The 15,450-nt window shown below is 35.2% G+C and overlaps 1 protein-coding gene across 2 annotated transcripts in view; it reads left to right on the forward strand.

Annotated features, from left to right (window-relative positions):
- The window catches only part of KCNH8 (potassium voltage-gated channel subfamily H member 8), a 200,447-nt gene that overhangs the window by 140,263 nt on the left and 44,734 nt on the right, over nt 1-15,450 (forward strand). For both annotated transcript variants that reach the window (XM_086614330.1, XM_086614332.1), the window contains one exon: nt 11,261-11,458. In XM_086614330.1, coding sequence (XP_086470456.1) covers nt 11,261-11,458 — 198 coding nt within the window. The remainder of the gene's footprint in view (nt 1-11,260; nt 11,459-15,450) is intronic.

A 15,450-nucleotide genomic window follows, 5' to 3' on the forward strand; every position in this document is an offset into this window, starting at 1 on the left:
TGCTGTTGCAAATAAATAGTTCTTTCTTTTACAGCGATTTTAAAGTATTGATTGCCACTGTCGTTGCCCTCAGGAGAATCTGTTTGCAGATTCTGAGTCAGGACTGTTAATATACTCACTGTTAGGACTGAGGAAATGCCACGTAAATAAAGTACTGAAAAACTTTGGCCTGAGTTTCTCTGATGGTGAGACTGGAGCAGGTGAGAAATCAGGACAGAGGTGAGGTTAATTTATTAACTAAGCCACACTTCATACATACAGACCCAAAGTTTTGCTAGCAACCTTAAACTGACATTCTTCAAGGTTTTGTTTTGTGGGATTTTTTTTTGCATATTTTGATAATAAAACTTTCATTTTAATGTAATCTGTATTGCTTATGGAGGAGGGTACTTCTTGAAAAAGACAGGAATGTATCAGCTGTAGTAGTATCAGTAGCTATATATGCATCAGCTGTAATGTATCAGTAGCTCAAATCTTTTTTGGCATGATTTGGGCTCGAAACACATAAAACTGCAAAGCAGGTTTCTAACACCTGCTTTTAGCTGACAGCATTAAAAAAAAAAAGTCATTACCATTAATTTTATTGCAACAGCACCTGGGATCCTAGTTATGGGTCAAGACCCTCTTGTCTCCATTGCTGAATTAACACAGGATAAAAAGGCTGCTCTTGCCCAAAAGGGTATTACACTCTAAATATAAGATAAGAAAAGCTCTAACAGATGGGTACAGACTGATGGAACACAGGGAAGCAAAGAGGGCATAGATAGACATGCTCTTTGCACTGAATGGACTAGAAGCACTAACGTTTTTAATTCCAAGCTTAGCTGCAAAGCATTTGATAGTCTGGAAAAGGGCAGTAACACCAGTTTGCTTAAGAAGCAGCAACTTTAAATGCTGAGACTCTTTGTGAAGTGACACTGTGACCATCTTCTTAAAGGAGATGATTTACAACTGATTTATATCCTTCTAATGATATGCTTGCAATTTTATCTCTTAAATTAGCTATTTGTATAAACTTGCATGTTTTGCCTATAATCTAAAAATTAAATGAACATTATGCAATATTACAAAAAAAAAGCAGTTAATTTACTTAATGTTGCTAATTTATTTTAGTTTAAGAACCCTAAAAAAAAGTCTTATGGTTTTTTTTTTTTTGAGGGGAACAAACCAGGATAATTAACAAAATATTAGAAGGCATTTTTTTAACTACAAATATATTAATGGCATTAGAGCTGTTTATAAACTATTCCTCTTAAAAATAAAAAATGTAATTAAAATTATTAACTATATATAATGCTTTATATGTATTGACTGTGAGTGTCATGGAAAGTGGATATTGAAAATATCCCCATCTCATGTTTTCAATGAAATGGGGAAGAGAAAAAACTTGCTGACTTACAAAAGCAAGAAGGATTTAAATCTTCCACATATCCAGATATAGTCATTTGACAAATTACTGTTGAGAAGAGCTATACATGCTTACCATAGAGAAGAAAAGTTTCCAGTACATTTCTTTTCTAAATTTACGTACTTCTTGATAGATGAGACTGAAGGAATTTATGATCTAGTTCTGCAGGAATGCAGGTGCACTTACCACATACACTGGAGCTTCTATGCAACAGTAAGTATAAATTTTTAGAGAATTATCATAAAATATCAAGAGGAATGTGTTCCTTGCAGATCTGCTGAGATAGCTCTTAAAATTCTTACACATATCTCTTATATGCAATATAGTCAGGTCTCTACCTTGGGAGAGACATATCTCTACTGTAAGAGGAATCTTTACTGCATTATACTATGAGACTGTTGTGAAGGTATATTGGAGTCTTCCTCATCAATACGAACAAAAGAGCTGTGCAGCTGATTTGTGTAGATGTCTACAGAATACCAATTGTGTGTCCCAGAGATGCAATCTGCAGCCTTATGTGGCAGAAAGATAGTAATGCAGCATAGGGGAGAGAGGGACAAGCCACGCAAAGCCTTCCCAGTCTGCCTGCAGGGCTGGCTCACCAAGTAGGACAAGCGTAGCCATCCATTTCCCATTCCACATGGCAAATGGTCCTGGAGGAAAAGTCCACCAGTAATAACCTCTATGGTCATGCTAGCTTTTTGCAGACTGTCTTGGAGCTTCACTTAAAGGAACATGTCTCCCCCATACCCCTCCCTTTTTTCCTCTCTCACCAGAGTATACTGTAGTTGTAGACATGAAATAACTTCTCTGGAAATAATATTTTGCCACATGTCGAAGGAGAAATGTAAGTAGCTAATTCAGATGAAGCATCTACCACCTTTAGAAATGTTAGGGGCTCTGACTGTGGAACTGTGTCTGGGCTGGTCCTCAGGGATTTGTCCAGCCCAGTAGAAGAAAAAGTAACAGCAAAACCTTATTTTGCGGAAAAAAGAAGACTTCATCTAGAAATTTTGATGTTTAATGCATGAACATAGTTAGGTTCTGGCAAGAAACTGGGGCTTGAAATGCGCGCAGCTGTTGGTAATTCATGTGCGCTGTGTTTTGCCGAATGTTTATGTACATTTTGCATCAGGTGGAACAGCTGCAGAGCTTCACCCTGTTCTTACTTGTGCCTGACCAAATATTTTTTTAAATATATCTTTCCAACACTGTTTTCTAGTAGAATGCTAGCATTACAAGTATTTTATATCAGGCCTATTTCTCTACCACTTTAAAAGCCATGAACATATCAAGAAGTGATTGACTAGAGAGACTTTGGAAGCTACATATAGTGCCTTCACGGGGGTGTATTACAAGCTTCTTGTAGGGTAAAAAAATCTCTCTCTGAACTTATGGCCTTCCAAAATGAAAATATAAATTTTTTAACAGACCACACCTTGCTGATGACAGGAAAGTGAATGCTCCCCACAAGGGAATTTTGTCAGTATCTCCAAGGAGACCTCAATTTTACCATGAGAATATACAAATTTTACTTACTTATTCTAAGCAGTGATACTTGCAAATTAGAGTTGAGTTTTGTCAGACAATTAGAGCTTAACTGTAAGGTTGTCTGCAATACTATGTGCACAGCCGTGTTTTCGTTGTTAGCAACATTACAATTAAATCTCTAGATTTTTTCTTTTTTTAATCACTTAATTGAGCACCTCTTCTTCCTGAAACTACTAAGTTCATTGAATATTTATTGTGCCATGAAAACTTCATTTTCAGTGAGCACAATGGGTCAATATCTTGTTATTACTTTTTGAGTTACATGAGTTAAAGCTCTACAAAATGTAATTATTTTTATGATAGCTTCTAAGTATATATTCAATTAGAAATGCAACAGCCTGTTTATTTACAAAAGGTATTAGCCTTACAAAAGAATTACACAGGATGTCACTTTTCAAATTAAATTAATTTTTGGTAGCCCTGACAAAGGTTAAGATTGTATTTAAAAGTACTCTAACCAAAGGGAACATGCATTTAATTTGGAAAACTCCACGGGGTTTAAAACACTTTAAAAGAAAAAATGTGTTTCATGGTATGTCTCTAGAAAGTTCAGAACTTTCCCTAAAGATTTAGGGGGAGATATAGTTTCCTTCAGACCAGTGTTCAAGAAGAACACCAGTCAAGGTATCTGCAAAGAGTACTCCATCTTTTAAGGCAAGCATTAAAAAGGAACCAGATATGAAGGTAACTTAGGTGCCTTTGAGTACAGAAGTTGGTGCATCTTGAGTGTGAAAGCTCCATGGAACTGTGGGGCATAGATGGACCTTCAATTTATGTCTTTATTTTTCTTTTCTGACTGCACTATGTCCAAATTCAGACTTTCTCTGGATGGTGTTACAGATGCTCAAAAATCAATGGTGGAATTCTCAAAGACTGTCAGAGGATTACAATTTCATCTGACATATGTTCAAATTCTGATTTTTTTTTTTCTTTGATCTATAATAGACATTAACTAGATGCAAAGATATGGCCCAGATCTCAACATGTTTGTGCTTTGGATTTTGGGTCATGCCTGTCTCTTACTGCATTTGTTATTTTGGAAAGATCCTAAAATTTGCTGCTCATGAATCCTTACGTATAATTTTGGAGAGAAGATGTTGTCTCATCAAACTTTGTTTCTGAAAAGAGCATGGTTTTGAAACTCTCGACTATTTTTATTTTCATTTTAAAATATTACTTTTCTTGTTATTGTCATCATTTTTGAGCTCCCCTAAATGTGATATTATTGATTTCACATGGATGTGTAAATGATGTATATATAGCACTTACATGAATGAAGGCTTTATTTTGGTTTATGAATTAGGCTTTAGAAAGATGAACGTCTGAGATCTGAAGCATGAAATCTTCTTATGAAGTTTGTCCTGTCCCCTCTAAAGTTTTTATCTACTTAATAGAAAGGCATAGAGTACTTGATAAAAAAGAGTCACTTTTTTCCTCTTTAATTACGTATTTAACAGTTTTTTTCTGGTTTTTATTGTCTATAATGTAAGTGTTCACCAAGCAGAAGTGTATAAACTTTTATATATATGTAGAAAATGTTCTGTAATTTCCCTCATGGTAATATCCATGTGTCTCAATTCTGTTGATGCTTAATAGTCTACTGAGCCCCGAGGTTAAGTATAATCTGCTTGTATAAGGTTAACATAGTTAACTCTTCATTATCTGGACAAGCTGGTGCAAAGAATGCACTGGAATAATACAAAGAATTATGACTCAGACGAAGAAAAAAGTGGGGAAATATTAAAACAGGCATAAATTAGATTTAGAAATATACGGCTAGTGTGTCACAAAGGAAAGAGAAAGGTGATGCTATGAACTTTGGAGGGCAGATACCTCTGCAACGCGTTGATCCGAAGCTATAATCCCCGTACTTGCTGCATGCATCACAGTTCCCAGGCAGCATGGCTTGTGCCTGTACTTTGGTTCCAGGGTCACAGAGGGCAGCCTTGAGTGGCTATGTGTACTCTTACCACAAGGACTCTAGACACAGGCAGCTGAGATAAAACTATGTTTCCTATAGTCCAAGTTAAATCTATTTGTTTTCTATGTCATGTCAAGAATTTGCCTCCACAAAACTTGACCGTGCATATTTGACCGCTGTAGATTTGCTGTAGTGTGATAGATAGTTCTAACATACTATCAGCCTCATTCATGCCCATGTTATGTGTTTTTCTAGTTTAAAAATTATTTAAAAATAAAAAAATTTATGATTAAATCCATCATAATAAAGAATACACTCCGTTAAGGACCGTATTCTACAAAGCAAAATAAGAAAACACATTATTAGAATAAATTATTTTGGACATAACTTTAGTATCTTTAAGCAGAATTTCAGTTCTTGAGAAAAATGTTAATGTCTTTCCTTTATCATATTTGGTTTTTTTTTATTATTTTAAGTTTGCAGAAAAATGTGCTAGAAAGGACCAAGGGGAGTAGATCAGTACTAATGGTTCCTCATTGTCATACAGCCACTATGCTGTTGTACTAATATTGAAGACTTTCTAGTCTAAATTTCATGCACTGCCACTTGACTTTTACTTATTTTGAATGCCAGCTAATTCTCTGCTCAAATATAGCTTCTAGGCCAGAGCTGTTCCTTTGTAGCCTGTAATTGTTGATGTGACATATAGATGCACCTCAAGTTTCCATTTATGCATATAACATTTATTTATTATCTTCATTTTGAAAACAGCATAAACTCATGTCCTGTATTTTACTGTTTTATGTGTAATTATGCCATTTGGGTACACATGATGGAGTTGCATTTTCACACTCCTAGAACCTGCAGCTGTATGACATCTTCAGGATTGTCGGGTTTTCTATTTTTAGTACATATTTTTTCCAAACTATGTGAAAGAAAAGCCTAATTCATGTTTTATTTGTGACTTGGTGCAATAAGGTCTGTCACATTTACAGTCCTCCAGAAGCAGTGGATGAAAGTTTGGGAAAAAATGCAAATGTTTTAGCAGGAAAAAATTGCAGATGTCAAAACATGTTGGCTAGATGAAGATTAAAAAGGTTTAGAGGATCTAGAGAAGAACTTGAATACTTTAAATGATTAATCACTCTGAGAATAGAGGCAGTGATTATTCAATAATGCAGAGTCATGCACACTAGAAGAACAAAATTATTTAGTCTTCTAATATATCTCTAAATTTTGAATGAATTGTATCAATCAGAAATAACTAGAGAGTAATGGTGCAAAATTCTTTGGAAGCAATCTTAACAGCAAAGCTACTGTTTTAATGTCTAATGAATTATAATTTGGGTTGATAAGGTAGAATATATTCGTTATAGTGTTACACAAAACGATGGTAATATCTCAAATACCATATTAGCTCTGGTCTCCCCTCCTCAAATGCTCTTTAACTATGACACTTTCTGAAGAAGCAACATGGACATTCGATGGAAGTGATTTAGACATGTAAAATCTGTCTCTCAGAGACTGTTATCACGAGCGCATTTGCCTAAAAAGAAGAGAATTCTCTTACTTGTTCTGTCTTATCAACTGTTTTACTGTAGGATTTATTTTTGGGAGGTTAATATTTCAAGGAAACAGAGTAGAGAAAGATACAAGCTAAAATCTTGGCTTCATTGAGATCAGTGGGATCTTTTCAACAGTTTTCCCCATTTGAAAAGGAAATATGAGATGATAATTTGCAGACTGGAGTGTGCAGCTATGTAATGAAAGGGTGGTGTGATTTCCCATGCAAGCCTACAGCTCCTGCCTGAAGCCAGATCTGAAATGAGAGCTGCTGCAGTTGCAGCCAACATAGCTCTCAGGGCACATGGTGATTTTAATTTAAAAATGCATTGTGGTGATGAAGGATATAATTTCTCTTGTATAGTTTTATCTTTTTCTTAATGACCCTAAACTGTTCACCGCAACACACATTAATAAGCATAAAGCAGAGACTTCTGTGTTAAAAGTTACCAGCTATTTATATCAGAAGATTGTATGCGCTCCAGTTCAGGATGGTTTTTCTATATTATTTTTCACAGTGTTTGGTGACTTATACTTTTTGCCTTTTGTTTTCCAGTATTTCTAGGTTTTGTTTGGATTTGAGTAGTTTTGTATTGCCTGCTATTTCATAAGGCACAGTTCTAAGTTTTGGAGAAGTATAAAGATGATGTGGCATCTCATAAAGCCATTGCCATTTTTTGTGCTTTCATTTAGAACTAGAGTTTTTCAATTAAGGCCAGAAAAACATAACAGCCTGAAACATAGCCCTTAAAGATAGCTCACACTTGACAGTGTCCTGTAGTTTACCTCAGCATTACTCATTACATATTCTCTTTCCTTACTATCGGTGTAACATTAACTACTCTTTCCTCACTACTGTGAAAGAGCCAACTATGGTCTGGCCCTTAATGAGGTTGAAATACTGTTTAAACACAAAAGGTGACTGTGGGAGTAGATGGGATTTTCTACCTTCGCATTTTCCCTAGGAATACTTGGAAGTCCCTGAGTTTGATATGGAACTACAGCTGAGAGAAGGTGGGACTTTCTCCCACCCTTTCTTTTCTAACATCATCACTGTTGTTCTATTGGGGAACTGTTCCTGCTTTCAGGCATTCAGGGATGCTCTAAGAGATACTTCTTATCCATATGTCTTTCCAATTTCTGATGCAATAGTCCAAAATAAACCAGAAAATTTTGGTCTGCTTTTTAACTGGATAAAATATTTGTCTGTTTTATAGAATAAATGCTGTGGGTAATTAATGCATTAGAAAACACAACTATTTTCTAAGTTGATGAAGTACCAGACAGAATTTTGTTAAGTGTTTGACATATGAATCTAAGTAGTAGTATAGAATGAATTTGCAAATTATAGGGAGTGATATACCTCTTTTTCAATGCAGTGCAAGCACCAAACTGAGGGAAGACTGAGTTTCTGGATGTTCAGTAACTGAGATAATGTGTTCTACATCTGGTTATAAAGTATGTCATCTAGGGATGCTTAAATGCTTGTTTATGTTTCTGCTGGTAGTGGAGCATTTCCCCAGTACAGGTAGATGAAACCCAATACAGATTCTTCCAGCAATTTTCAAAGTAGCCTAATGGAGGTAGATAACCAATCCCTACTGACTCTTCCAATGGTACCTGATGACTTCAGTGCTCTTTTTCTCTTTGAAAAATCTTTCTCTTAATTATGCTAATTGGTGCTTAAAATTGTTTTCAAAGTCACAGAGCTGTATCTAGATAATGCTAATTCAAAACTAGACAAGATTCATAATGCTAAATTCTACAAATTCCCTCTGACTCCAAGGTATTTTTTTTTCTCTTCTTCCCTGAGGGCAGAAATCAATTATTCAGGTTTGCCAGAGAATCTTGTGAGAGATGTTACCTATAGGAACCAAAAAAGTAAAAGGTTTCAGTCAGTCATGTTATCTCATTACTATTTCCATTGGCTAATGAAAGTATTTACAACCAAGAGTATCTTCTCTCTACCCCAAATAAAAAAAAATGTAGTGCTATCAACAAAAATCTGAGAATTATAGTTGATCTGGAAGATCTTGCAGCATTTTATATACTTTGGCTGAAACTTCATCCTATATTTCTTCAAAACGTCCTGATTAGGGTCATCTCTAACAGCCAAAATAGAAATGAGAAGCTGTAAACAGGTCCTTATCTACAAATCAGAGGAATATATTTATTGGATTTTCACTTTCATATATACATTTTCTGTTCCAGATCTCATGGTCCATCTCTAAAGGAAGTTACCTAATAGCTTTTCTTTACATAATGGGATTTTTTTTTAGTGATTGTTAACAATTGCTAATAATTGCTAACTGCTACTGTAGTAGCTCAGTGATAAGCCATTTATGTTACTGATTAAGATCATTTGTCTGACCCTCAGTTATGCCACAGACCCGCGCACAGAGTGCTGAACTCATCTCAAAAATTGATGTCTTGGCTAGAGTGCTTGTTAGCAACTAGCTGTAAAAGGCTAACATTGTGCTTCGTACATTGGTAGTAGAATTACATTATAAATATTATAGGCACTTCTACAGTTTGGTACAGTGTAGGCATTTATTTTTGTACCTTACCGCTACTAGCAGTAATGCATCCTTTAGGAATAATGATGTTTCAGTAGGGTTGAGTTTTTTGCTTGATAGCCTTGAACATAAAGTGCGCTGTAAAGGAGAAACCAGTTTATGTGTATCTATCAATTAAAGAATGGAGTCATCCACCTCTTCTGGATAACTAGGAAAATGTATTTGTCACAAAGCGTCTCCTGTAATGTTTCTTATAAAGTTACAATAGGTAAACTCAAATTTATTTTTTTTTGTTTGGCAGCTGAAACTGAGGTGGAGAAACTTGCAATCAAATGCAATATGACCACTAGGAACAACGAACGTGAAATTCATTTAGATAACAAAAGACAGAAAAATGGGAATACTGAGGTCAAGAATCAGTAGCTTTTAGAACACTCTCAGGAAAAATATTTTCTCCTAAGAGGCATTATTTCAGTATTCACACATCAGTTACAGTTATTTAAAATAACTTATTTAATTTGTTTCAGTTTTGCAGATTTTTGTATGCACTAGAAGACTTTCAAAACCTAATGTTGAACTTTATGATTGTATTTCTTTACATCAGGTTTAGATAGACTTTTTTTAACTCTACATCTACTGTCTGCCAGGGATTTTCTTCTTTCTTTATTCTTCAATGTGTAGGATTGCATGCCTAACATGAGCATAGGAATTATATCTACCGTAAAAAGGCCCATATTATTGTTGGAAATATGTAGTATAATGTTAGAAAAACAGTAGTGCAGAGAGAAATTATCAGTATAGGTCCAGTTAGGCTTTTTATTTTTTTTAGTTTTACTTTAATTTAAAATAATTAGGAGACACAGATATAAAATAGCCTCGTGTGATTAATACTTTCTATCAAGGCAAAATCAAGGAAATTTTCATGTACTTTCTTGCCTGTTGGCAAAGAAAGCCAGCCCATTCAGTACTGCCATCTCATGACAATGCAGAGTGTTTTCATTTATGCTTTTTATTAAATTTCCTGGCCTGCGTGGAGTGGATTGGCAGGGTCATGGCTAGACCTTACACCATCATTACTCAGCCCTTCTGGCTTAGCTCTCTCTGTAAGAGAGAATGCAAGAAAGCATGGAGCTGAGGATGATAGCGAGCACGCCTCAACAAGTCTACTGTAAGTGGTAAACTCTTACAGGCTTTTTCCCCAACTTAACTGGAAGTGCTGGGACAGATACTTTAAATCTGCCCCCTGCTTTTGCAGATACAAGGGGATTTCCCCTAGTTCATACTTGGATTCATCTAAAACGAAGAAATGGATGCTGATTGAAGTGGAGAGAGAAGCTTCAGAAGATGATTCGGTGTGTCAGGTCTCAGTTTACAACTTGCAGACCCCCAACTAATTTTCTAAAATAAAACTCCAACTGCCAGGAATATTTTGTTTTGACAGTTCTCCCTGAATATCCAGGAAAGATTTCCACTCTCCCAAGAAAACTGCTTAACAGGCAAAACTGAGCAGACAAATTGATTTTTATCTTTTTTTTTTTTCCTATCTTGATTTTTATGAAGCATTGTGTTTATGCAATTCATTCAGGTTGTTTGTCTTCTTTATCCAAAACTAGAACTGCATGCTTTTTGCTTGTTGGTTGCTTTGGGGTTTTTTTTGTTGGCTTGTTGCTTTTTAAATATCTATGACACAGTAGCTAATTCTACTTTATCTAGCACACATAGACTCATTTAGCAAATGAAAGATTATATAAACAATTTAGAAAATATTCACTGAAGCATCTTTTGAAAATTAATTCTGGTTTGTAAGTTATGTTTACTTGTTTGAATCTTTTCTGCTGTAAAGAGAAACATAAAAAGCTCTAAATATGTAATTATTATTATAACAATTTAGTCTTAGAATCTCAAAAAGCTTTCCAAGCATTAATTATTGGAAAGAATCAAATCAATGTTGCATTCTTGCTGCAGTGTTATTAGGTGATGATTTTTTTCTTTTTAGTGCCTTAATGGATGTTATGAATTATCTAGTTAGACTTGTAATATGCAATTCAAAACCACTTGATTTCCATACAGAAATACAGTTGTTATCATAAATAATCATGCATAAAAATAAATACTCCAGAGACACAATCCTTTACATGCTGTATAAATTCCTACAGCTTAATGTTCTTTTTATTCTTGGAATTGTGTCAAGAATGCAGTGTCTTCCAAATATTTTTTTTAATAATTGTTTTGTTTTACAGAATATGTAGTTTTCATGGTGTCAGTATTCCTCAATAGTTCTTTTTATGCTTTGTTTTTCAGGTTGGCTTCATGAGCTAGGAAAACGTATTGAGTCTCCTTACTATGAGAATAATACCCTAGGAGGCCCATCAATCAGAAGTGCCTATATAGCTGCCCTATATTTCACCCTCAGCAGCCTCACCAGTGTTGGGTTTGGAAATGTTTCAGCTAATACCGATGCTGAAAAGATCTTCTCCATTTGCACAATGCTGATTGGGGGTAGGTACAAATACTAAGCATCATATGAAACATTTTGGGGGGATAGGGACAAGTAAAATAAGAACTGAAATTTTGCTAAGATTCTTTCAAAGAAAAATACACAACAGAAAGTTTAATTTAAATGGCAAAAGAAGGAAGTAACTTCGTTAGCTTTACACTAGATAAACTCTCTTATGCAGACATAACTCTTACATTTTCATCACTTACGGAGACAGAAGACAGTTGTCACCGGTAAAATCCAAAGTCACATCATTGTCAGTAAGTGTGGCCCAGCCATGTGCCAGGGGAGCATTTCAGTTACATGCCAGGCACTCTTCCAGTCAGCCAAGTAATAGGTGTACGTTTAGCTCCAGTTCAGTCCCCACAGCATCCCTGGGGATGATGGAGAGGGGAGGTTGGCAGCCCACTGCTGTGTCTGGCTGTGAGCTGGTGTGTATCCAGATCTGAAGGACCAGCCCAGGGAGAAAGCAATGGGAGACGAGTGATTTGGTGAGCCATACATCACTCCATCATAAACAAAAAGTAGTTTAATTATCACTAAGTAAATTTTACCACATCACTGCTTCAGATTAGAATCAAAATGCAAAGTTTTTATCATATTTGGAGCTCTTAGCAGTATTTTTATTTACATTAATTGCCAAGCCATACTGTTGGGGAAAGCCATGTGCTCATTTATGGTTGCCTTCTTTCAGCTGAAGCACCTAGGCACAACCAGTGAGCTGGTGGCACCTGCAGAGTCTGGTAAGCCAGGGCCACTGGAGGAAGTACCTGCAGCTCTCTCTTTATCTTCATCTTTCTCCCTTCAAAAATCAGCTGTGCTATTTCATAGTGTGTATGTCATACAACTCAAAGATGTCACAGTGGGTGCGAAGGGTAAAAGCAGATTACCACTGGAGTACTACCCTCCCCACCCTCCTTATTTTTTTTTCTGCTTGCCTAATTATTCTGAAAATATGAGCAGGTATTTCTCCAGGGCTAGTGAGTAAGGCACTGGGTGTCAGCTTTGCGGCACAAATTTTCCTGGGCAAATATAAACTGGCAACTTGACACTTGAAAACCGGAGAATACAATGAATGACCTGTAAACTATATATTTGCAGCATGAAGTGGTAGAAAAAGTGCTCAATGAATTAATGTCATTTTTCCCAGTACTGAAAATGAGTGGCAATAATATAATGAATCATCCAAGAACAATTATCATTTTGATTTTGAAAATGTCACAAAAACACAAGCAGCTAGTTAATTGCTTTTGCTGGTAGCATAAAATTATATTTTTAAAATACAATGAAGTCTCTGTGCTTTGTGACTTTCACTAAATAAAATCTGTTGGAATGAAGGAAGGAATTTTAGTTTCTATCAAGAAATCAAGATATATCCTGTGTAAGGCAATGATGAATATTTAATTCACTTTGATACAGCAGAGCTTTTACAAACTTCATAAAGTAGAATATAAAAGTATCCTATACTTTTATTTAGTTCCGTTATAGTAATTTCTTTTTCATGTCTTACATTATTGAGTGGTAGAACTAATATGCTTGTGCACTGAATAAATTGTGAAGAACTAGTCAACTGAATGTAGTAAGAGGGAACTGAAAACCAAAAGGCAAAGTCACTTATAGGCAAGCAGGCAGAAGAATTACTATATCTGTGAGGGTTCAGTGAACAAGGTGTATCCAGGTAAGAAAGCAGAGCAGACTGATTTGCAGGCATTTTCTTCAGGAATTGTATTTTAGACACTGTTTAAGAAAATCAGCAAAGCAAGCAAACTTGAAGAAGGAGTTAGCATCATACGATGTGGACTGGTGAGTGTGTCTCAGAAAACGCTATTAGAAATAATGTACTAGTCTGTTATACTTTATGTTTAACTTTTCATTTCTTAAAACGTGTTTTGATATATAGTTTTGGCTGGTATTTAAGTTTAAAATTCCCTAGTAGAAAATGATGTCTTGAGAAAAATTAGCGTAAGTTTTTTACAATTTTTAGACCAAGCCATAAGTTTATGAAATTTCAGGTGTAATGGGTAGCATGATATAGTTTAGCAGTAGTTTGTCTGTACCTCTTTAATGTGCGACACTGCAAATTGAAAGAATGAAGCGAATTTATTGCAACCTTGAAGAAAGTTGAAGCCAGAAAAAAAAAAAATGAAGTGTTAATTTAACAGATAAATAACTTATAATATTCTTATTTGATTTTTACCTGCCTCTTGGTATTAATTTTTGTTTTGCATCAATTTGAAAATACAATTTAAGACAAGTAATGTTGTGAACACAAAACATCTTAGTCTATACAATATTTCTTCTTAAAGTTGGAAGGAAAAGTTACTTACTAAAATTTATCCAGAATTCCTAGCATCTGTAAAGTATTAATCTGATCTGTCCTCCTGCAGGTGACCGTCCCATGTGCTGTCTTGTATTCTCTGTGTTCTTTGAGACAAAAATGTGCAGTTTTGTGTTTATGAAACACAAAAACGAACTTTAAGAAATACAGTTCCTAGAAGTTTTTAACCTGGCCTACTCCGTTTTGGAGAATAGATTCATAGATTTCTTACAGAAAGTAGGGTGACTCTGTGATTATTTGATATAGAAATCTAGTGCTTATCACAGCCAGGAATAGCTTGTCATCAGTTGCAGTTGTCTTCCAATGTACATATACAAAGACAAATTCTCCCATAAAAATAAAATCCTTCATGATATTTGTGCCTATAATAACATCACAGATATCAATGCACCATCCAGCTCCTAAACTTGGAGCCTGTTGGGAGATTTACGTCACATGTGATTCTAATGTATGCATTGATACACCACCTAATGATTTATCCGTCTCTTCTTTTTAAACTGATTATCACATACTTGAAGAGGCTACACTACCTCTTTAGCCTGTTTACTTACATCTGGCTCATATATAGCAGTCCTAGCTGCTATATTTCTATTATAATACCCTATATCCATCATATATGCTCACATTTTGTTGCCCAAGCTTCTGACATTGGTGATTTAGCAATTCACCGCACCATCAGGAACAACACCTAGTTGATCCAGCTGATTATTTTTAGGAATAAATTTCCAATTATGCCTACTTTACTTTTCAATATTCATATCTGATCCTTTTCTTTCTGTCCTGCTTTTCATTTATCTTCTTTTTCTAATGGAGTTATATTGACTTAATCATATCATTGGATCACCTCTACAAGAACGCATACTGCATTCTGAAACTACATCACACTGCAATGTGTTATCTTTTTTTCTGCACTCCCTTCACAATAATGACATTGATATTGTTACTAGCTCCTTTGTGTTTTACTCAGCCTGTAAAAATTTTCAACACTCCAAACTAAAGAATTTTCTGCCTGTTTCTACCATATCAAAGCATTATTAACCACCAAAATGCATCCTTTCCTCCTCCCGTTCCCCTTTGTCTCTCCTTATTCATACTAGACTTCTGTAAATGGCCATACAAGGTCAACATCTTGTTTGTCTTGTTTATAAACTAATTCCTTTGCCACTCTGAAGAGTCTGTCTGCTGTCTTTCAAGCACTATAGATAGATGTCCCTTAAGAGTAATAATCAAGCTCTTTAATATTTTTTTCAATAAACAATTTGTAAATGTGTATATTATATACCTCAGATCAATATCATATGACAGACAATCTAGCAGTGATTTTTCCCACTGATAATCAGCAAGCACATTCCTAAACAGACAAACCCAGATGACCAGTATCTGTAAGCATTTCTTCAATTTTGCTTCTGGTCTTTTTATTCCCAAGCCAGTCTCTAATTGTAGACAAACTCCAGGATGTCAGAACTTTCTGATAACAATTTCACACATTTGACCTTCCCAAGCAACATAAGAAATCATTTTGTCAGTTTGAATGTATATCTCTCGTTTTTTTTATCCTAAATTTCTGCTTTACAATGTTTTTTTTTCTGTCCTTTTTTTTTTCTTAACATCTTGTTCCCCAGAATATGATACATCTCTAAATGTTGTTTGCAATCA

This window comes from Tauraco erythrolophus, chromosome 7 (assembly GCF_009769465.1).
Source record: "Tauraco erythrolophus isolate bTauEry1 chromosome 7, bTauEry1.pri, whole genome shotgun sequence".
Lineage (NCBI taxonomy): Eukaryota > Metazoa > Chordata > Aves > Musophagiformes > Musophagidae > Tauraco > Tauraco erythrolophus.